This window comes from Melospiza melodia, chromosome 1, assembly GCF_035770615.1.
Source record: "Melospiza melodia melodia isolate bMelMel2 chromosome 1, bMelMel2.pri, whole genome shotgun sequence".
Lineage (NCBI taxonomy): Eukaryota > Metazoa > Chordata > Aves > Passeriformes > Passerellidae > Melospiza > Melospiza melodia.
The window spans coordinates 103,354,031-103,377,935 of record NC_086194.1 but is presented as its reverse complement, the minus strand read 5'-3'; the positions used below and the strand labels follow the sequence as shown (position 1 = coordinate 103,377,935).

The 23,905-nt window shown below is 40.5% G+C and overlaps 1 protein-coding gene across 4 annotated transcripts in view; it reads left to right on the top strand.

Moving 5' to 3' along the window:
• The first annotated feature begins 564 nt into the window (after window positions 1–564).
• Window positions 565–23,905, top strand: part of TENT4A (terminal nucleotidyltransferase 4A) — a 57,775-nt gene continuing 34,434 nt past the window's right edge. For all 4 annotated transcript variants that reach the window (XM_063163062.1, XM_063163051.1, XM_063163043.1 and 1 more), the window contains exons 1-7: window positions 565–1,409; window positions 14,950–15,073; window positions 16,525–16,571; window positions 17,502–17,622; window positions 19,148–19,255; window positions 19,959–20,087; window positions 21,165–21,378. In XM_063163062.1, the coding sequence (XP_063019132.1) occupies window positions 592–1,409; window positions 14,950–15,073; window positions 16,525–16,571; window positions 17,502–17,622; window positions 19,148–19,255; window positions 19,959–20,087; window positions 21,165–21,378 (1,561 nt within the window). In that variant the 5' untranslated portion in view covers window positions 565–591. The remainder of the gene's footprint in view (window positions 1,410–14,949; window positions 15,074–16,524; window positions 16,572–17,501; window positions 17,623–19,147; window positions 19,256–19,958; window positions 20,088–21,164; window positions 21,379–23,905) is intronic.

Genomic DNA, 23,905 nt, shown 5'->3' with positions numbered 1-23,905 from the left:
CTTGAGCAGGGACGCTGGAGCACTGTGGTGGTCCCTTCCAGCCGGACCCATCCCGCGACTTTGGGAGTCTCGGAGCAGCGGGCACCGCCGCGGCTCCCCCCGCCCGCCCGCCGGGGCTGAGGCACGGCCGCGCGCTCCGCGCCGGCGCGGGCGGGCGGGCGGGCGCGCGCGGGGCGGGGGAGCATTCCCAGCTCCCGTCTCCCTCCCGCTTCCCGCGCATGTGCGGTTGCCAGGGCGGCCGTCTCCGGTGGAGGTTTAAAATCTGCGGGACATGCGCAGTGCCGGTTCTGGCCCTGGCGAGGGGGACACGCCACATTGGAACGGCGAGCGGAGCGCTCCGGGCAGCGCCGGGTACAGTTTGCGCCGCCTTCGCTTCCTCCCGAGCCGCGCTCGCCTCGCCCGGCTCTGCCTCCGGCCGCCCTGCCGCCCTCGCTCGCTCCCTTCTCGCCGCGACACATGCCGCTGCTGCCGGGCCGCTCCTAGCGCCGCTGCCGGGCCGAGCGAGCGAGCGAGGGAGCGGGCGGTGAGCGGGCGGCGGCGCGGAGCTCTGGCCGGGCAGTGAGGGACGGCGGCGGCGGCGGGCGGGCGTGGATGGATCCCCGCGTGGCCTGGATCCAGCCCGAGCAGAAAGGACCCGCGAATGCGCTGTGGATGCAGATCTGGGAGACCTCGCAGGGCGTGGGGGGCCGGGGCGGCGCCAGCTTCCCGCACTACCTCTGCCTCAACTCCCCGGCGCTGGACTCTGCCGCCTCTCCGCCCCGCGGGCACGGCTGCGTGCGGCTCGGGGCGCCCGGCGCCTGCTGCTCCTCTTCCTCGCCGCCGTCGCCTTCGCCTTCCCCGCCGGCCCTGCTGACCGGACTGGTGCCCGCTGTCCCCGGCGGCCCCGCGGCGGTGAACGGCGGCGGCGAGGGAGGGCGGCGGCTGCAGAAGTCGCCTTCCGTGTCTTCCTCGTCCTCCTGCTCGTCGGTGGAGTCCGGCACCGAGAGCCCCGGCTTCTCCTCCTCGGGATCGTGCAGCGGTGGCGGAGGCGGCGGCTCCTCCTCTTCCTCCGGCGGCCCCCGGGCGGTGGCGGTGGCTCCTCCCGGGCTGCTGGGCAGCGGGGCTGGACCCGGCGAGTTTTTTAACTTCCACGAGAACAAAGTGAACGCTGTGAATGGGCACCACCAGCCGCCGCACCCGGCGCGCAGCCCGCACCCGCCTCCGGCGTCTCCCCAGCAGCACCAGTACCACCCGGGCCGCAGGAAACGGGAGAATAAAGCCAGCACCTATGGCATGAATTACCTGCTCTCCGGCAGCCGCGGCGTCGCCGTCAACAACTCCCCCCACCAGCAGCGCCAGCCGCCTCAGCCAGCGCTGCAGAGCCCCGGCACCCCCTGGAAGACCAGGAAATACAGCCCGGGCGTGCAGGGGTGAGCAGCCGGGCCCCAGAGGGAAGCGGGGCCTCGGCCGGTTCCTTCCTGCGGCCCCTCCGGGAAGGGGGGCGGTGGGATGGGATCACACGAACTCCTCTGGAGCCGGCCGCGGCAGGGAGGCCGATGGCAGGGGATGGCGGGGCGCAAACCCGTGCCCTTTTATGAATCACCTTGGTCTGTACCGGCCGGGTGGTTCTTGGCCGAAGCAGCGATTCGTGCACTGCGAGGGAACGCGTAGATGCAAGGGGTTAGGCCTTACTTTGGAATAGACTGAGAGGTGAAGTTGTCAGGCCATTTATCAGAGGTCACCTACAATAATTAAAGCAAGGATGTGTGCAGAATGCTTGTCGGAGCTACCAGGTCTCAATTCTGATTGTAAGGGGCAAGTGGAAGGCTTCCGTTCAGAGAGACTCAAAACCTTTGTGTTAATTTTTAAATGCCTCTCCTTAAGCTGCAGAAAGCTGGTTAGCTTGGGGAGTGTTAGCAACCTCACATGAAAGGGAGGTGCCGAGTTCTGTCTGAGATAGACATGAAAGTCAGTGTAGTCTTAGAACATTTCTCTCAAGTGTGTTTTAGCTCTAGGATAAATTGAGTCAGCCAATAGCTGTACAGAGATCTTGTCTTTTTGAAGAGAACGTTTTTATGAAGCTTACCCTATCTGGTAAGCCATACCTTTCTCGTACGAATGGGTAGTTAGTAAAGCCGAGTGTTCAGTTTGATCTGATTGGCATGGAGAAGGGACTAAAATTGAACAAAGCCTGTCTGGGATGCTCGATGAGACTGCTGTATTTTACTTGTCAAATTTCATTCAATCAAGAGGAAATGTTACTTTCTAAAGGTTATTTTATTCCTGGAAAAAGTGTTAGCTGCGTTGACTGACTGTAGCAGATTTCTGATGTCACTTCAAAAATAGTTTCTCGGAACATCCTAACATCAAGACCCTTGGATGCCTGTGGAATAAAGGCATTTTATATTTGTAGAGGGGAAATAGCTAAAGATAACAGGGTATGAACTGGAGGTTTTTAAGTGAGAGATTTAACTTAAGGACAGTGGCTTCCTTTTCTCTTTTGTGTAGTAGTCAGGTGCTGAGTATGTTAAAAGTTATAAAAAAGTATTTAAATACATTTTTAAAGTTATATTTTTGCAAACCATAAGCTCAAGAGGGGGAGGACAAGACTTGTAACTACTGCTTTTTCATTCCGGACTGACACTAAAAATTCAAATTTCTTACAGAAAGCTAGAATATGAATCTTTAAGAGGTGTCTTGCACTAGGAGCTTTGAGTCCTATACTAAGACATTTGTATGTCTCAAGTTCCAATAGTATCTTTAAAATAGTGTGAAGTTTTATTTTTTGTTTTTATAGAGATGTGGTAACTTTTTAATTTAAGTGATCTCAGTGTAAGTGAGGCAGATCTCCAGGCAGGTGGAGGAAGGAGCAGCCTGAGTTCATCCAGCAGGTTTATGACAAATGGCAAACCTGTGAATCAAATCCAAGTGTTGCAAGTTCTGTCCTGTAGCTGTTAGGCAGCAGCACCTATGCTGTTCACATAACTTATATTTTTAATCTTCTGTCCTGTTTTCTTTCACCTTTTGTGTAATAGTGGCCATGCCACTCTTCAGGTATGAGTTTCTAGAGAATCCATATGTAAGGAAATTGTTTAGCTGAGATTCAGTTGTGCTGTTCAGTTCTGTAATGTAGGTAGTTCTTTTGCTGATGTGTTAATGACAAGGTTTTTGCTAAATATCTTTAATAGTGGAAGCTGTGTTTCCTGATCTTCTGTCAAGGATCTCTGTTACAAAAGTGGGACCTGATTCTGGCAGTGGGATACCAGTAATACCAGTAACTGCAGCATGTGTGATCCTGTAGTTCCAGAGCATTCCTTAAAGTAGTAGGGAACTAACTAGTGCTGAAGGAGAGCATGAATCTTGAAACCATAGACCTAAATATGACAAGCAGTTTCTGCCTTAAATTTGAGTTCTGTTACCTAAGATGAATCTTGAACAAGTCTACATTCTTATACAATTTCCTCTTTAGTGTTAGTAATTTTTTATTAAGTGCTTGCATGATTGAAATAAGAATATTTTCATGGACGGATTTAGGTATCTATCTTCTGCAGTAATTCCTGTTTATTGGTGAGCTTAACTTTCTCCTGAAGCCTGGCTGGTGTGTTATTTGGCAATTCAGTGAAAATGCACTGAAAAGGCTGGGATGGGACAGATCCCTGCGGGAGTTTCTTGTGGATCCCTTATGTTCCTTTAGTTGCCTGCTGTTCCCTGGAACTGTCAGCCGGGTCCTGAAGTATCTCTTTGGTAACTCATCATCTGTTGACAGAGCATCTTCAGTGTTGCCATCCTGCTATATGCAACTGTTGAAAAATGGGGTCCTGAAAATCTTCAGCTGCAGTCTGGTTTGGGCATTGATTAGAGGAGGAAGGACTTGATCATAGGTGCTTTTATGCTTACCCTGTACCTGAGTGGTGGAGCAAGACAAGATTCTGCTGTGAATCCTGTTCCTAAAACAGTGCTTTTCTGCGGCATGCTGAAATTTCCGAGCGATACGCGGTGGCTCGCAGTGTTACTGTATTGTCTTCTGGTAACAGAGTAAGCAGGGCAATCTCTGCTAGCCCTCTCCCAGGCTGCAGTCCTACTTGTGATGAGTTGTGTGCTTTTGAGCAGTACTGTGCTCTCCTGCTTTCTCATTCAGAGCTGAGGGTGGTCTGTGGCACTGCAAGTCATTGTGTTATTCACACTGCTCGTGGTCAGTGGCTTGGTGATGGTAGGTGTGGTGATGTTTAGGAATACTGTATAAAAGCTGTGTTTTCCTCTGTTTTATGTACATAATTCATTTTTTCCAGTGGCTTCATGCTTTCACCACTTTGATAGCAGCATGACAGTCTTTGCAAAGGGAATTTTTCCCGTAAAGCACAAGTGGGAAAAGCTATGTTTGATTAGATTTCATCCTATAGCTGTTCTTTTGGATGCCCTAGATTGTCCCATGTCATGCTTTTAACAGAATTTGGGAAGGTAAGGAGTGAAGGGTTTGAAGCCATATTTATTCCATTGCCTCAACAGAGTGATTAATATAGCAGCAGTGTAAATTCCTATGTGCCTGGGTTTAGTTTAGTTTAGATGACAAAATGATTGGTTTCAGATGCAAGGCAGAGACGTATCCTTTCATATTATGAGGTTAATTCAAGCTGTTGGGACTGATGTTCAGAAGTTCATGTTGTTTCTTGGTACTGTAAAGTATCCTCTTGTGTAAAACTACATCTAGCCTCTTAGGGTGTGCATTCTTTTCTCAGCAAATACCTTCTGTTTCTGTAAAGTCAGTATCTTAAATATATCTGACTAATTTAAGCATCCAGAGAGTTTAGAAGTGCTCAGATATTACTTCAAAAGAGGGCATCAAGCTATTCTAAACTTTTTGCTAAGGCTTCTTCTGCTTTTGTTTGGATGCACAGCTAATGGAGTGCTTTCTCTGAAGATGCAGCTAATAGCTTGTGAATAGTATAAAATTACATCAGATTTAATTATTTTATTTCTTAATATGAATTTAACAAAGTAAGTAAAAAATTAAAGCATTTTTAACGATATGGGTCTGTACTGCTTAATACTTCCAACTAAGTGTTCAGTCTAATTGTAGATGTTGAATGAAATGAGTGCTGAAGTACCTGGCATATCTGCTTGGCACATTACAATGCTGTGCAGAAACAGCAGAACTGGCTTGTTGAGGATTGGTTTGAGTACCAGAACTGTTATGATACATTGGAATGGTGTTCTGCCTGGGCTGATTGGTGCTGCACAGTGTCTGATGACTTCTGCATTCATTTTCCCCTCTGTGTAGCTGTTGTCTTTAACTCTCTCTCGATAATGACAAACAAGTTCTAGAGTACAAGAGCACCAAGACCTCCACATTTCCTTATGCTGAAGGAGGATTCAGGGCAGCATTCCCTAATGACTACAGCAGGTACTTGGGGAGAGGTCTCATCAGCAAGGTAAGCTTGTGGCAGTGCTGCTACAGAAGGCTTGTTTCAGTGTTCACCAGTTTGCAGCTGAACAATACCAAGCACAAAAAGTGATGTCTAGAGATATGGTGATGTGCCTCTATGCTAAGCTTATATCAGATCATTTATTATTCTTTATTTCTTCACCTGTATGCAGCATTTCTAATTCCAGTCTTACACGGGTTTTTTGCATTTTTTGATATATTTCAGAACTTTAATAAGATAAATTTAGTTTCAGTTTAGTGCAGTGCACTATTAAAAATCCATTGCATTCAGGACTGTGCATAGCTGTGGTTGCATGTTTGTCAACCCTTTCTTCTTATTATCCTGCTGTCAGAGCTGTCAGATACAAATTAATGTGTGGGCATGCCACACTGTCAGCCCCTTCTGCAAATTTTGTTTTCTTGTATTTTGAGCTGAAAGAATGTAGACTTTGGAAATGCTCTGAAGCCTTTACTGTCTGGAGTGAGATGTCCAGCACTTGTAGGGGCTTTAGGGGCCTCCCAAGGGTGGTTATTCTTAACTTCTCCCTCGCTTAACAGTGCGGTCTTGCTCCAACACCTTCTAGTAAAGAATCAGCACAGTGGGCTGTGCTTCACCACACTGCTGTCCAGTCCTTGGTGTCTGCTGCCTGTGGTGCTGGGTGGACACCTGAGTGGAAGTGTTGATGTAGGAGGCAGGTCATGCTGGCATGTTACACTCAGTTCTTGTTTTGCTTCATTATAGGGTCAGGGTAGAAGTAGGCATTATATGCTGGAGTGTATGCAAGGAGAAGTGTGGAATTAGTTGCCTGTTAGTCATAGTAAATTTCTGGAGAGAGCATCAGGATGTAGTTAAATAGATTGTTTTCGTGCCTGAAGCTTGGTATGAAGGGAAGTTCAAAGGTAGCTGCTGGATGAATTGTCCAGAACAGAACATCTCTTTTTTCCTGTGGTCAAGTAAGTTGCCTTGGTAAAGCACAAAATTTCCATGCAAAGTGGGTACCTAGTGCAGAGTTAGAGGCTGCTGCTGTGGGGAGTGGAATGAAAGGAATGTTTTGGCAGCAGTAGGCTCCAGAGTCACCAGAGGTGCTAGAGGTCAGAAAGGCTGAGCTACACTAGTAAAACATGAGAAGGTCTTGTATGACAGGTGCTCACATCTGTGTGTAAAGGAGAATGGGACATGCTGGAGCAGTTTAATCCTGGCATCAGCTTCATGGTGTTTTTGCCAGTTGTTAGACTTTGGCAGTAGTGACAGCTGGCACTAAGAACATCAACAGCTGTACTGGGTGAGACCCTTAGAGGCCAATGCCAAATATTGGGGAAGGAATATATATGCATGAGCTTGTGGTGATATTTTCTGGAAGCATCTCCCAGCTTTAGATTATTAGTGGTTCTTGGACTACCTGGGTTATAGGCAATGCATTGTTATGCTTATTGTAGATTTTATGTATGAATGTGTCTTGCCTTGATCTTTTATGATCTGGGGTTAGCAATGACCTGTGGGAAGGTGTTCTTCAGTAAAGCTATGCATTATGTAATGATTTTTATTTTTTTTTATCCTGAGGCTGTCACTAGGGTAGTAGTGCCTGCCAGTTGCAGGTCTGTGCATTACAGAGGCAGACCATGAGTGCTTTTTGCAGGGGACTTGAAAAAGGAGGAGGGGGGATGTTGAGTCACCTGACAGTTGTTTGTTTTCTAGTCTGTTAAATTATTTCTTGTATTGAAACTGTTTCCTGCCTCTAGATGTTTATCTCTGCTGTATGTTTTTCAGTCCCTGCTTTATCTTTGGGACTCATATGAACCATACCTGTGTGTGATAGTGTTACAGTTTTCCTGCATCTTGGGCTATCTTGTTCTATCTTGTACTCTGTCTCCTTTTTACTGACATGGGACTCGTTTGATGTTTTTGTGCTTGGAGGCTTCACCTGTGATCTTCCTTTAATATGGAAGCTAAGAGTTCCAGTTGCTTGTTTCCTGGTTAAAACATTTCTTTATCTATATGAAAGGTCTTTCCCCATGTCAGCTTAATTTCTTCATAAGCCTGCATAAGGCTGCATGTTAAATGCCATTTGGAAATCCAAAAAAATTGATAGATTTTTTCTGTGTGATTCTCTGATTCTTCCAAGTAGCTCTGAATGTTGTTTTTTTTTTTTTTTTAAGACACTGCTTCCATTCATGATGGTCATATTAGCATCTTGATATAGTCATAGCTATTTATTTATTGCATTGATTCTGCTTTAGGCTACTTTGACTATTTTGAATGTCAAAGGTAATCCTTTTAAATTAAAAAAGATAGATTACTTATTGTTCTGGTACAAATGCCGTATTGAGTGTGTGTGACATTTGGTGAATGCTGAATTATCAGGAATAGGTTTTGCTGTGAAGTATTTTCTATTAAAAAGTTTGGAACAAGTTCTTCCTTCATAGTTGTGGATCAGGGAAGTCTCTGAGGAATTAAAAAAAAATTAACCACTGACTTCTCTACATATCATGCATTTGGATCCCTTAAATTTCTCTGTACTGATAACTTAATTCACTTAAGAGAAGCAGGGTTTTGGGCTCTTGAACTAATTTAGCCTTTCTTAGTCATAGCTTTGCATCTTGTTAAGTTGTTCCTCATAATCGTTGTTGATATCCTTAATCTTTCAATCCTCTTTTCCTGCTTTGTACATGACTTCAGGATTTCTGAAGACATCTTCTGATGGAATCCTATGACAAAAAGTAAAAGCTCTTTTTTTTCCCCCAAAATATGATTAGTGATGCACACTAAACAACCAGTGTGATATCTTTAGAAGACTGAAACACATTGTTCTTTTGGTTATGATTTTGAAGGAGCTTCCTCTGTTATATGGCAAACTGCAGCAGTACTTAAATCCAGAAAGGACTTTTCTAGCTTTTTTTGCCTTGCAGAGATGCTGACTTTGAATGTGAAGGGTTTGTTGCCAGTAGTGCTTTGATGGGTGCATTTTGAGTTGAGTCTGCTGCTCAGAATTACATTAAGGGTTGCTTGTCTTTAGTGCTTCAGTGGCTAACCTGATGTAATGAATACCTGATCTACATGGGCTAAATTAGTCTCTCATCACTAATATGTTTCTGCTGTTGCAGTCTGACTTGTCTGGGATGTTAATCGCTTGCATCTTTGAGCATTTGGAAAAGAATGGTATTAAGACAGGAATTTCAGGGTTTAGTGGTTCTATTTATTGGTATAGCAAGCTTGCTGATTCAGTCCCAAGGTTTAATATATGGCATTCTCCTTCACTGGTGCAACAAAATGATTGTGATGTTTTCTTGGTGCTGTAGGGGGGTCCATCAGTCCAAGTCAGGAGTAATGCACTTCAGAAGCTTATGTAGCAGATCTGCATTGCCATGTATTGAATTGGAGATGTGCATCTGCTTATTTGTAATTTTTTTTATGATGCAGATTTTTCAGAGCCCATCCAGCCATTAATAAGGTTGAGTTTTATTGGATTGATATAGTTTCCAAAAATACTTTAGTTTCTGATTTTCTTCAAAATGCAGACAAATTGTTACTTAGGTCTGGACATATGCAGTATAAATCAGTCCAACAAACTTAGTTTCTTGGGTGCGTCAACTGTCAAGGTGTTTTTAAGAGGTAAAATCAAATTGGCAAGAAACCTGGTCTGAGGTTAGGATGAGCTCTGACTTGCATGACTCTGGGGCAAAGAGAAAGCTTAGAGAGGAAATAAGAACAATATGATCTCTTGTGGAAAATGTACAGTATATTTGTTCTGTGGTTACTTTTTTCTTCCTGTCTCTCCTTTGTAACTAGCAAAGCAAGCTCAATTCTTGAGTTTGGTATTTACCTGTCTGTAAAATATTTCAGAGCTCAGATTCATAAGTACTATATAGTTGGGATTTTTTTTTTTTTATTCTGCCAGTCATTGTAGTTTGCTGCCTTCCATTCAATTACTGTGACAAAGGTAATTGCTGTCTGAATAATGTAGTGGTATGAGACTGATTGGGTGCAGCAGTACGGTCTGTGAATGTAGCGCTGTGTTTTCATACTTTCTCTCATCTGTAAGCTTAGAACAGGAGTAGTAGTAGTGCTGCCTGAGCCTTACTGCTGTTGAGGAGGACTAGTATACAAAGGTAAAGGCATCTGATGGATGTTGAGTGGGAATGGGAAGGATTGTAGTTCATCTCTTCGTGGTCATAGCTGTATTTTAGCCCTTTTTGCAGATGTCTTAATCTTAGATCATACTGGGAGAAGTCTGTCTCAGAATGCATCCTTGCTTTCACACACTCACTCTCTATGTGTGTGTGTATATATATATATATATATATATAAAATCTTGTTATGTATCTCCTCCTTTATTTCACTGAACCGTGTTCTGTAGTTTTAGACTGTAAGACTGATTGACTGATTTCAACTATTGAATGCATTTGATTGTGGTAGTGTGAGATTTCACCTGCATTTCCATGATAATGCAATTGTGCTTTGCCCTAGTCATAGTTGAAGGTACAGTTCAACAGATTTCCAAAATCTGGTTCCAAATGTGCAGTGACTGACGTGCATGTCATCATTTAGTCTTGAGACAGTGAAGTCATGCATGTTTTGGAGTTCCTGCTTCATTGAAGGAATATATTCTATGACTTGTAACCTTTATTTCAACAGAGATTCTTTTGAGATGCTGTGTAAACCTCCCCATTTCCTTACCTCCTTTTTCTACACATCCCTAGTATTAGACCCCCATGCTTTAACTGTGGCATCTGTTATTTCCTTTGATAAGGATACTTGGATGATGTGTTAGCCTTCAGCTAGAAAAATACTCAGTAAAGATTATGTTTTTAAAAAGTATTAATTGTTCCACATAAAAGATGCAATCATGTTGTACTGTTCCTTTAGAATAAATTAATGTGCTTAGTAGTGTAATCATGTTGAAAAAGGAACCAGATGCTTACTTGAGGGAACAAAATCTCTGTAGGTTTTAATTTACCTTCTAGTTTCTTTATGATGTTTGAGAATTTTGTTTCCCTGCACTGAAGTTAGTCCTTTCTTATGTATAATATGTTTGCAGTAAATGAGTAAAATGGATGATCTCCTTTCACAGAAACCTGTCTTTGAGGAAAACCTTTGCAAAAATCTGAGAATGTCACCTGAGTGTTATTTTAACCTGGAGGCTAGAAGAGTGGCTGCCTTTCCTTAAACAGTAGAAGGGATAATTTTTTGATAAACAGAAGATGTTAATTTTGTTGCAGTAGTTCAGCCTGTAAGCAGCAGATGCTTGCTGTGCTTAGCAGTAATAACATCAGTAAATGGTAGGTTCCTTCAGACTGTTAAAATTAGCAACCTGAATAATCTAGCAAGTACAAGTAGCTTCTCTTTTTCATTCCTGTGTTCTAATCTTTCCCATCTTATATTAAGTAAGAGTACAGTTATAGCTTACCAACAAGTTTCCTTCCCAGTATTTCTATAAATACAGTAAAGCTGTCTTGTGAAAAAATTGATTAAAAGGCCTGCCTTTGCTAGTGAGGCAATACAATGGGCATCTTAAAATGTTACAGGAGATTGCTGGGTGCTGTGATGCTGTTGGGAATCCAAATTCTTTAAGAAGCCTGAAGGAAGTTGAGAAGACTGACTTGTATATATGTTAAGGGAAGTTCCATGAAAAAAAGAGGAGTTAGGATGTTACTTGTGTCTGCATGTACCTTATGTGCTGCAGATGGAAATTGTGTCCCTAATGGTTAAAATAATGTCACAGTCCTGACTTAAAAAGTACTTATGAAAATCATAGAGGGTACGTGGACAACATACTTAAGTAAAAGCTATCCCTGTATTGGCTGGCTGACTGTTCCATGGTTATCTGTTTTTTTCAGACACTGCATTATTCTTTCAGCTAGTGAGAAGCTATACTGGGATTAGTCTTGAACAGCATACAGGATCTTGTTTTATATACATGAGAGTTGCAGGTTTTTTTGTGACAGTGTTCCAATAACTTTGTCTGAGCTAAGATGTTTACAAAATGCAAACTCCTGTGACATTAAGTTTTAGAAAAGCATGTCTGTTTTGAGAAGCTTCTTCAGGTGTAAACCAGAAGATAAAATGCCACAGTGGTTGTACTGCCTTATGCGACTGTGAGTATAGCATTGATTCTTATCCAGAAAGACATAGACCAAGAAGATGATCTTTTAGAAACTGTTGAATTAAGGAAAACTGGAAAGAGCAAGCAAAATAGAAGTCTTTTAAGTCAGAGGGTTAAGAACTGGTTTGCCACATGCATTAAGAACTGGAAGTCTTGCACATCAAAAGCAAGAAACTTGCCAGTCAGTAGGGCTCAGAGAGAGAGGTGAAAGGGCACCAGGGGGAACACAGTCCATGTAGTAAGAACTAAGTGAACTAATTGCTTTCTGTCAGAGAAGGACTTCAGAGACTTAAGAAAGCTTTGACTCCAGGCAACTGCAATTTTAAATTTCAGTAAGAGTTTAAATCGAGTCAGCAGAATAAGACTGGTGTACACCCATGTCTTGTGGTATGTGCCAAAGAAGTTCAGGGGAATTAGCCATGAGTGTGGCTTGAACTCTAAATGAGCTTTGCCATCTAGACTTCTGCTGTTGTCCTGTGCAAATTGAAGCATTAAACCAAGTACTGCCTTGCCAGTGTGAAGTAGAAAATATGAACCTGACTTGATATTAAAGAGCAGATGAGGGAAGGACATGTAGACTAGTGATGAGTGATACTCTTCTGAGTCTTTCATAACGTGATTAACAACTGTGACTGTGTTAATCATTGGAAGAGAGGCTCAGTGGGGCATCAAAGTTGAGAGTAATTGTGGGTTGGCTGTTTTCCTGAGCCCACTGATGCACTGGGGCTGCTTTTGAAAGGCTGTGCTGTGTGTGGTAGAGGTTGTGATGGGGATAGTTCCCCTTTTATTGTTTTCCCTAATACAGGATGGCTACTGTAAATGCATTTTTTTCCCCAGAAATGTCTAGATCTCATGGAGTGGTTGGATAGGGCTGATACCATAAAAACCCAGAACTTCTTGCATGACCAAACATAAAGAAAGGGTCTAGTACATGTTTTGATTAAGGTAGTTGTGTCTCACAGGTCTCATTTTCTTGAAGGATTTATTGTTAATCCATATTCCTGTGTTCCGTTTGATAACATAACTTCTGGATTTTCTTTTATCAGAAGAATGTTTAAGATTCTTTTTGAAGACTTTGTAAAAACCAAACATTTACAGGTTTGCTGGGTTAGCTCTTAGAAATAACCAAAGGAAAGAATAAATTTATTTACTTTATAATAAGGGAAAGTTACAATAGAAGTAGTCAAGACTGTTGTTCGATACGTTCATAAATACCTGGAGGGAAGAAACGAGTGAGAAAAGGATAAAAAGGATAATAGAAAGCTAGAGCTGACTGCAGACAGACACTGTGGGAGTTCATTGTTCATTAGATTACAAAATTGTGGATAAAATTAAATTCTAGTAAATATATAGAATCATGACCGAAGAAAAATAATTCAGGCTGAATGCACACAGTGAGTGGGCTCTATTTTGATAGTTTTGTTTAGAAAACACTTTGAAGCTCCTTCATTATGGTTTCTTTTAAAGAGCAGCTCAGGTACCCTCACGCAGCAATATTCCCAAGTGTAGGGACAACAAAATGAGAACAAGTGTGTGTTCTGAACTGAATGGCAGAATGACGTGTTGACTCTGTGTGTCTTTATGCCCACCTGCCAGAAAACATGGTGCAAATGGAAAACAAGCCTAAGGAGGTTAGCAGTGATCAAACTTTGGGCTTGCTTTTGTCAAAGGAGACAAAAACCTGTGAGGATTAGTAGCTTGGAAAACTTCTGGTGGATAGAGATAAATGGATTGAGAGCCTGAGAAGTCTTGTGTTTTGAGGTGAACTGCCAGTAACAATTTTTTTTTTTTTTTTGCCCCAGGAAAAAACATCAGATAAAATCATTACCAGGCAGTAGTTCAAAATAAAGCACTCTTGATTCTGATGCATACTTAAATTCTCATTGAATGGCACAAATAACAAAGCAGAAATGGACTAAAAGACCTGGAAAAATCTATGGAATTAAGTTCTTTGAGCTAATAGGTATCAGGTTGAGATTCACTCTGAATGTATGCCAGATGAAATTACTGGAGGCTTGGAAGGATGGCTGGCTCTTTGCTTTTCTTGCCTTTTCTTGCTTTCGCCCTCTATCTGCCCACTGCAGATTATTATAGGCAGAAGAATAGGAAGTCTTTAGGCTGTCCCCACTGCTGTTAGGTATATTCAAGTATTTTATTCATTGGTCTTTTTGTCTTGGAAAGATAGGAAAAAAGCATACTTTCTATAAACAAAACAAAATAAGAGCATGTTAGTTTTTTATTTTCTGTCTTGCTCTAAAATTTTGGAATCAATTGGATTCATCAGCAAATTGAAATGTTAGTTAAATCTGCTGTGTAGTTAAATGTTCAGTTGTGGGCCCAAGCTCAGTTTAAGAAAAGAGAAAGGGCAAACAGTAATTCAAAATATTTATGCTTTTTGAAAGTATCTTTGAGCTTTGCTGCAAAAATCTCTTTTTGTATGGGAAGGAATAGTGACACTTAAAAATTAGGCATGTGGTCTCTTGGAAGTTACCTGCTAGCAGGAGAGTTACTGAGTAAAATGAATTGCAAAGTCTCAGATGAAGAGTTGAGCTCTACTAGAGAGGTAGTAAATTTTGCTTTTGGAAGGCTAAGTATATAAACTATAGATTAATTTTTGGGTTTAGGACAACATTTGGATTTCACTACGATGTTGACTAGATACATTTTGTGAATTAGACAGAAATCTTAGAAATATGTCAACATCAAAAAAGATGTTTTGGGAAAATGTCACAGTGGTAGTTACTTGCATTTTTGTTTGGCATGGCTTGATGCTTTTCCATTGAAGGCAAATACGACATTCACCTGAATACTCAAATTTGGCAGCAAGAGTTCTATAGGGCTGGTAGATGTGAAACAAAAGGGCTTAATAGGTGTATAAGGTTCCAGTGTCAGGACTTCTCATGTAACATTGGTATAAAAATACTTTACACTTGAGAATATATTTAACATTTCTCACTTTGAGTTCAGTTGGAAGGTTGCTTTCTATATGAATGAATGGCTGATGAAGAGCCTGAGTGTCAAAGTGTATGTTTTTACATCAAGAAATTCTCAAATGTCCTTTTTATTGTCCTCTGCAAAATCTCACCATTGCCAGTGGCCTGTTTGCAGTCTGTGTAAACTGCTACATACACAGAAGTAAGAACTGCTGGAAGAATAAACCTGCTTGAAGACTTTGGTTGATCTTGTGCTGCTTCACATTTGCATCATGTAGTTTTTAAGGCTCAGCTTTGTTTTCTAAAGAAAGGAATCATTAAGGATCAGGAATTGAATTTGGCCTTCACTGCTGAGCCAGTAAGAAATGTAGTAAATGTCTACTAGAGCTAGTGTTCTGAGCTCTTTGGTTAAAGGATGATATTAAATAAAGCCTATGGTCTGTTTCTTGCAAAATTTATGGTAATGGTTAAATAGTTCAGTTGTCACTATAACTGATCTTGTTTTCTCCATTAGACTACATGAAGAAATCATTGACTTCTATGACTTCATGTCCCCTCGTCCTGAAGAAGCAGCTATGAGAAGAGAAGTGGTGAAAAGGATAGAAACAGTCATCAAAGATCTCTGGCCTACCGCTGATGTGAGTGCAGCTTCAGTTGTGATTTGCTTCTCTAGTAAATTGTAGAGCTTGGTTCACTTAATCTTGCTGTTATCTTTCTTTCTTTTAGGAATGAACAGGGAACTCTTCAAGTTTAAGGCAATTGACTTAATATCACAGTTCTTGCAATATTTGGAAATTTATTTGTAATTTATTTTAAAAAGTGGGGAAATTTTAAACCTAGATTTTGGTTTAATGAATTCTACTGAATGTTTTTTCATTTTGAGAGCTGGGAATGTGATACTTTTAGTAATGTCTTTCTTAAAAAAATGCTTATTAAATAGATTGTCTCTGTATAATTTAATTTTGAATAATAAAGTGAGACTGTCTACCTATGTATCCATTTCTGCAAGGAGTCCTGAATGTGTGGATATTTTAAAATCAAAATATTTTATGAAAGAGCAATTAAATGCAGATTTTTTTGTACTCTTCATGAATTTGACATTCAAGGAATTGCTTTAGCCCCACTGTAGTGGGAAAATTGCACTCCTTGAGATACATTGCCATCTAAACTGATGTAATTTCCAACACTTTGTTACCCAATGAATAAGTCTGCTTGTTCAAAAAGAGTGAATTCTGAATTGTATTTCTAGCATCACCTTTGTGATTGCAAGATTGTAGCATTGTCATTAGACACCAGAAATATGTTTCAGACCACGATTTCATAGCCTTCCATGGCAGACAGTGAGGGCTCAGACTACAGCACTGAGCTAAAAATACTGTAAAGCTGATCTGCTTCATCCTCACCCATGTTTTTCCTTCATAGTGAGATTTTTGTACCTTGTGGAAATTGATATAAACACTGAAAAGGGCCTGTGTTGCCTGGCCAAAAACTAAGTGAGCTTGTGCATTGGGCTCTTCTGTATCAGAGAGGGAAGGGCATCTCAGTTCTTTAGATGGGAAGCTCACTGGAAGTATTTGATGTGGTCTGTGGATGTATCTTCATTGTGCCTGCTTTTCCACACAAAAACACCTGCTGCTACTTCATAGTTGTTCTTGACAGTAAAATCTGTAGTATTCATATTTATCTGAATGATATGTTTAGAGGTACTTGCTGGTTTTTAAACATAAACATTTGGAAAAAAAATCCCTTAAACTGTTTCAGTAAAGCTGTCCTGTAAGGAAAGGAAGGAGCAGAAGGGAAGGAAACGGATAAAAGCTTGTATGTCTGTCAAACTGGAAATAAGTAATGCAAAGAACTTGCCTAAATTTATTCCTTGTAAGCAGGATTGGTAATTATTTCATGGTAAAGAAGCCAAATTTTTTCCTCTAAAGTGATATGTCTAAGAAAAAGTGTGCTTGTACAGAGAGTATATAGTAAAGTAGCTTTTTTACTATGTCCTTAAAAACTGGAGAAAAGTATGAAGTTTTGTGAAAGTAAAAGGAAATGAGCATTCATAATTGCAAGATGTTTTCTTGCTGTGTTTTTTCAGGTCCAGATATTTGGCAGCTTTAGTACAGGGCTTTATCTTCCAACTAGGTAAGTAATAGTTTACTCTTCTTTTAGAAAAATGGTAGATTTCAAAGAGGAGTTTAGAATGGAATGTGCAAATGTGTCAAACTTTCAGTAAAACTTTTGAATTTCATGTGACACAGGGAAGAGCTTTTGAACTTCAAGATTTGTATTTGATGTATTATTTTACTGTTTTGTTCTGCTTGTTGACCCTTTGGTGAATTACCTTTTCTTCCTTGTGTTAGTCTTTGGCTTTTTTTTTAAACAGACAGTGAAACTGAATGTTTGGCATTTCCCTTGTAAAGATTGTTTTGCTAAATAAGATAAATTACTAAGAATGTGTCACTTATCACAGAGTTACTGTGTAAAGTCAAAAGAACCATCACAGCACTGCATTCCCATCTTTTTGGAGAGCAAATGTCTTATTTAATTTGGTATTGTGTATCACTTAATGGTTCAGTTTGATGTGGAAACCTGTGTAGCTCTGCCTTGAAGATGGGGTTGTCTTTATATAAATTACATTTTCAGAAGGAAAGCACTGGAAATTTTGTTTCTGTGAATACCAATCACTGATAAAATTCTTTGGATTATTAAAATGCCCGTCAACATGAGTAGACAGGCGATGGATGGAATTGGTCTGTTTAAGTCAGAGGGGAGAGAGCATGAAAGGTAAAAGGGAAAGGAACTCAGAGAAAAACTCATTAGAGTAATGGAAGCAAAAAACTAGAATACTGCTTTGGGTCCTAAAAATACCATGGACTGTCTTGCTTAATGCTCCTAGAAGAAGCTTATTGGTAACCTATGTTGCAAAGTGCAAAATGATCACCATGTGTGGTCATTTGGTACTTGTAATCATCATGGTACTTGTAATATGTAGAATGCCAATCTTACCATACTTTTTGGCAGTATATTATGCTTTAGATTTACTGGGTTTCATGCTGTGTTCTTTTTGTCTAGTGACATTGATCTAGTTGTTTTTGGGAAATGGGAGCGACCCCCTTTACAGCTGTTGGAGCAAGCACTGAGAAAACACAATGTGGCTGAGCCATATTCCATTAAAGTACTTGACAAAGCTACGGTAAGTAATAGCTGTGGAATACTGAACTGAAAAACTTTCAGACCCCTTCAGATGTTGGTGATAAATAGTATTCTTAGTTCCTGGAGCAAATTATATTGTCCTTAACTCTCTGCAAGTTTCAGTAGAATCTGTATACGCTTAGCAATAGCATGGAGTCTTTTGTATGGCCGTCAGTAACTCTCTGTACTGTGCTTGCTGAAGGCCATACTTCTTACTTGGGTTGTCAATAAGTATCTGAAAGTGAGTATTTGCAAAATATCCAGTAAAATAAGTTAACTATTTGCATAATGCTTTTCCACTGACCTTTGAGGGGAATTTGTTAAGCCAGTAACTAGAGCTGTCTAGCTTTCAGCATGTTTTCAGGTTGTCTTGTTTCTGATGGCATAGTGAAGTGTTCCAAACCTAACCTTGGGTTTTCCTGTCCAAAATATACTATTTGAGAGCTTTATGTCATTTGTGAGACTGATGTGTGTTCTCTTGCATCTTCCTTGTAAGCCTGAATCATGTTGAATAAGTTTAAAACTTAATGCATGAAAATTTTATGTTACTGGGCAAGTGATGTTTTCTTCAGGGGACTAAGGTGAGTATTCCAAGCTTATGTTAGCAAGCTTCTGTTTTGTTGTCTCTAAAACAGTCTTCCTCTTTTAGGTTCATAATATTCCTGTGGCTTTCATTAGAGTAGCAGTACATAACAGCAGCGTTGGTAGTCTTTGGTTTACCTGAGAACTATTGGGATTTTCAGAATCTGTATTACCAGTTAATGATGGAAAATGGCACTAGAAAAATCGCTTACAATTGTACTATTCCTTCTTATTTTTTTGTCTGATATTGGTATAAAATGATGCTATACTTCTGCCCTTTTTTGTTTTTCATTTCAGATTAAAAATATGAAGAGTTCAATTTAAAATAAATCTTTTCAGCTGAAGTTTAGATTGTGATTTTAAGATAATTTTGTAGGGCACTGCCTTCCAGTGGTGGTGTTGAAGCTAAACTACATATTCAGTCATTTTATATTAATTTATTTCTGCCATGTTACTACAATGGCTTTGCTTTATTTCTTCTGGATTTCATTTGACTCTGCATTGAACCAGTTCATCTTGATAAACCAACGGGCATTACTTTCTGCTAGGCTGGTTTCCTGTCAGTTCAGCAAGTGAATGGTGCAATACTGGGTCAGAGGAATGCAGTTCCCACAGGTTATGAGATTACAAGATCTCCTATTAATTGGAATGAGTCATTAAGTAAATTAAGTTGTCATATGAAACCCTGCTATTGCAGCTATGAAGGCAGATAGCTAATGGCTGTGGTAGAGTACCAGAATGGTGGTAGGTTAAGGTGATTGTACATTAATCAGTTCCTTAGAAAGCATTCAGTGGTCAGTCAGGTTAGGATTGTTACCTCCTCTTACACAGATTTGATAGTTGCAATCATTTGGACTGCTAATATCCACGTGTCTTGAGTAAGCTGAGGAATAGCACCAGTGTTGTGTTCCTGGGGATTCATATTCTTGTCTTAATCTTTTCAGGTACCAATAATAAAACTCACTGACCAGGAGACAGAAGTGAAAGTTGACATCAGTTTTAATGTAGAAACTGGTGTGAAGGCAGCTCGATTTATCAAGGAATACATGAAGGTATCAGCCGTTTATTGAGTGTTATGCTACTTACCAAGGATGTGCTAGATGCTTAGCCAACCTTTTTTGGTATGGCTTGACTATTGCTGAATACTATTTTCAGTAATACTAATTAAACATGGATATTTTAATTTATTATCTATTGGTGTCCATTCAGTATTCCCTTTGAGTGCTAGGTGTTTGAATAAACCTGTACACTGTGAAAGAACTTCTATGGTCATGTCTAGATATACAGATAGGCACTAAACTTTGCTTCTGAAGCAAGTCTCTTTTCAAGTTATGCTTACCTTGAATTTAATTGATGCTGCATAATGAATACTGTCCTGCTAAACTGTCAAAAACCAATTCTTGTGTAGCTACACACTTAAAAGTTTCCTTTTACGCTCTGTAGTAAAAGTACTATTTAGAGTGAAAGCTTTCACTATAGTAAGTGAAATGGGCATTTAAAGAAGGATATAAAAATCTTACTGTTTAGGTGGGAAATAAATTTTAAACGTAAGGTCTTTGATCAAATAAGAGTTGAAGTCTATTCATCTGTTTCTAGAATAAAAAAAAGCAAGTTTCAGTTCTTCCTGTGGAAACACTGTATAGTACACCACTGGAAATATTTTTGTATTAGATGAATCTTTGCTGAGATTGTGTACTTCTTTGTTTGTTTTGGAATGTTGACATTGTCATTGATAAAACTTGTTTTGCTTTGCAGAAATATTCTTTGCTACCTTACTTGATTTTAGTATTAAAACAGTTCCTCCTTCAGAGGGATTTGAATGAAGTTTTTACTGGTGGAATTAGCTCTTACAGCCTAATTTTAATGGCAATTAGTTTCCTGCAGGTAAGTCTGTTCCTTATTTGTTTCTCTGTTCTTAAATAAAATATTTTGTGTTCTGTACTCGTGCCCTTTTATTGTACTGTTTCTTCAGATGCCCCTACCACAGTGCAGCATTACTGTTATGGCTCTGAGTGCTTGACTCTTGAAAGATCCTGTGGACAACCTCTCAGACATCCAGGATCTATCCTGTGTGAGCTGGAGCAGCAGCAGTTGCCTTGTGAAAGGCATAGAGGCTGTGCATTGCTCTCTGCACCAGGGCCTGTACCTGAATCATCTTAATGGTGCTTCATAAATCTGCAGGATGCATTTTTGTCTTTTGCTTCCCAGACTGCTGATACTGAATGTGCAGAGTAGTTGATTTCAGTGTTTATTAAAATGATGAAATCCAACAGTCAGGTTCTTTTTTTTTTTCTTACATGTTGGTTAGGTTTTGACATGCTTAATTCTGGCAGATGTTGTACTCGAGTGATGAAATAGTCACAAGTTACAATGTTAGAAACAAGTTACAACTTCTCTTAATGCATTTTTGTGACAGTGAGCCTCCTACAGGTATGATGAGGTATGGGCTTAGCATCTCTCAGCAGCTGTGGTAATGGACAACTTACATATTCTGCTGCTGGTGGTGTTGACTGCAATATTACTATAGATTTTGTGTGCCAAATATAATAAATAGAGACAGAGACACAAACTCTATTTCAGCTGGGGAAACTAGATTGCGCCCCACTTTCTGACAGCATTGAGGCATGGATTTGCTGTGGAAAATTGGGTACTACTTTGTTACTAACTAGGCTATAATTTAGTATGCAGTACTTATTTCTTGTTTTAGACTTAGGGAAAATAATTCCCTAATCCTCAAAAAGCTACATGAGGAAAGATGAAAGAATTCTTTGGCTTTCAGATACTGCTAAAGTGCTGCCCCCTCTAGGTTGTGTGAGAGTGGTTTAAGTACATGAAGAGTGAATTATTCAGTTGAATCTTAGGTGAAGAAATACTCAGCTGTTTAAATGAGCTTTTTGTTGCCCCGTGTTATGGTCTGAAAACTACTAATTTTTTATATGCAAAAACTGGTGTGTGTTACAGCTACATCCAAGAATTGATGCCAGAAGAGCTGATGAAAACCTTGGAATGCTTCTAATAGAATTTTTTGAACTCTATGGAAGGAATTTTAACTACTTGAAAACTGGTATTAGAATAAAAAATGGAGGTGCCTATATTGCCAAAGAAGAAATCATGAAAGTCATGACTAATGGATACAGACCATCCATGCTATGTATTGAAGATCCTCTTCTGCCTGGTAAGACTGTACACTTCTTGCAGTATTGCAGAGCTCTGGCTCAGCTTGTGCTCTCAGCTTGCATTAGTCTGTCAGATGAGTTCAGAAGCTGCACTGGGAAGAGGCTGTTGCTGCTGTAGAGGTACAGTCAGGTAGGAGGGCTGAGGGATACGGGCCTGAGGTCTCACAAGATTCTTAGCCTGAGTAAATTGAATTACGTGCAAACAGCGCAGTTGCATAATGCTTTGGAGATCCAGAACTGTATTGAGGACATAAGGAGATTCTCTGACAGCATTGAGAGGTAGTGAAAGAAAGAATTCCAGGAAATTCTGGAAGGGGGGTTGTTAACAGAGGAGTTCTCCATTATTTGCTGTGAGAAAGAGATTGGAAGGTGTAGTTTTTACTGCCACAGTCTGTGGTGCCCTACTTCAGATAAGTCACACCATATGGGAAATAAATGCCCCAGGTGCAGAACCTGTCCTGCAGGGTGGTACCACAGAGACTGCACGGGAGCAGGGGTGGGTCTCTGAAAAAAACAGCTGCAGTGGTGGTGTGGAGAGCACTTTGCATAACTGGCTTCTGTGCTGCACAGGGATCTTTAGGGAATGGCATTTAGAGTTTTAGAGTTGCATGTTCTTTTGATAGTACTTAACATTTTTTTTTTTTTAGATTTGGTTTTAATTCAGTAACCCTCAAAATAATTGAGCTTAATTTTGGCTAAGTGCCTCAGGAAAATTTCCAGCTTTTTCCAGTACTCAGTTTGTATTCTATTTAGACCATCACAAGTAGCTGAAATTCCAAACCAGCTTTTTAACAAAGTCAATTTTCAGTTAATTTGGACTTCAGCACAAGTATTTCTAGAATGTAATTGGCAGTCCAAGTCCATACTGTCACATTTTGTGTGTAGACATTTTATAGCATTTTTACAGCACTTCTAAAGCAAATACCATGGACCAGGAGCTTAAAGCTGGCACCTTCTGAATGCTCAATATGCTGAATGTTCATACTTCCCTAGAACAGGTTGCAGGCTGTGATACTTATTTGTCTAACCATGTCTCTGATGTGTTTGTAACTCTGTGTCCATCATGACTGTTGTTCTTGGCCAGGCATGGGTTAGGGTATGATTGTGCAGAACTGTCATTGTCATTGAGATTTCCTTTAGGAGCTGTGTACCTGCTTGCCTGAAGACCCGTTTAAATAGCAGTGTAAGCCACAATTATTTAGAGTCAGAAATCCTTACTGCCCTTCAGTTCTGTTCCTTTCCATCTGCTGGGGCCTGAAGGAGAACAAATTGTGTGTGCTATGCAATGTTTTAGTCACTGCCAATAGTACTCTGGAGAAGGAGAAAAAAAGTCTAATAAGGGCTCTGAACTGTTCCTCCTAGCATTAATCTTGCAGAAACAAAGAACTGTAGTTTAGAAGAAAGAATGGCTGTATGCTGTCAAAGAGTTGATAAGAATTAAATTAAATAAAGAGTTTGTATGGTGTGAGATAATATAATTCTTATAGGGGATAATGTTTTGGCTATGGAAATAAAAACTGACAATATTTTTGAGTTATCTGACCACTGTGTCTCATAGGGATATTCTTTAGCAGCTACCACAGACCTTCAGAACTTGCCAGATGAGGCTAGGAGGAAAATTGCCTAGCACATACAGGATGGCTCTTTGAATCAGATCTGATGAGTACAGCCTCCTTAGATTCAGGCTCAATCACATATTCCTACAGTATCTAAAATTGCCTGTCAAGTGTATGTTAGTACATCTAGAATTCTGTTAATTAGTTTAGTTCTGTTATTCCTTCTGCCCCAGTACAAAAATCTTTCCCAAGGGTTCAGGTCCTTGCCCAGTTCATAAATCATATCTGATGAATTTGGGTTCAGATCCACTCAATGTCTGACTGTGGGTTGGTGGCAGTACTGTGAAGGAGATGGGAATAAGTTATTTTCATAAAGAGTGGACACAGATGTCTCAAGTTAGCATAAGCTGCTGGTGAGTTTTACCCCTGCAAACCTGTGTTTGCACTGTATCCACAGGTTTTTAACTTTTTTTTTTTTTTTTGCCTGATCACAGCTGTCTGTAAGGTTCCTGTCAAGCCTTGGAAGAATACTTGAAAAGATGGCTTCTTAATCCCAAAGTGAGACAAAAAGTACAGGGATAAAAAAACCTCTCCCTTTCAATTTCTCAAAGATTATCAAAGTAGTGTAAAAGTGGCTCCTGTGAGTGTATGCAGTAGCTCAGCAATGGGATACTGATGGGTATAACTCAAAAGAATAGCCTTAAAGTGGTCTTGCAGGGAACAGGAATGTGTTTAGTGGGATTAGTTTCTTTAAGTTGGAGGGACTGTTTTTTATTCAGTGTGAAAAGGAGGGTGATGTCTGGCTGAGAGATGAAAGGTGTCATCAGAAGGATGTGATACATTTTTCTGTCTGCTCATAACCTTCTGTTAGTTCCTGGATTTGGGAGGAACAGGCATCCAGGTTTCATATTGTGTTGGTGTTTTGGTTGCAATGGGTTTTCTTAGATTCTCTTAGGTACTGCAGGGTTTC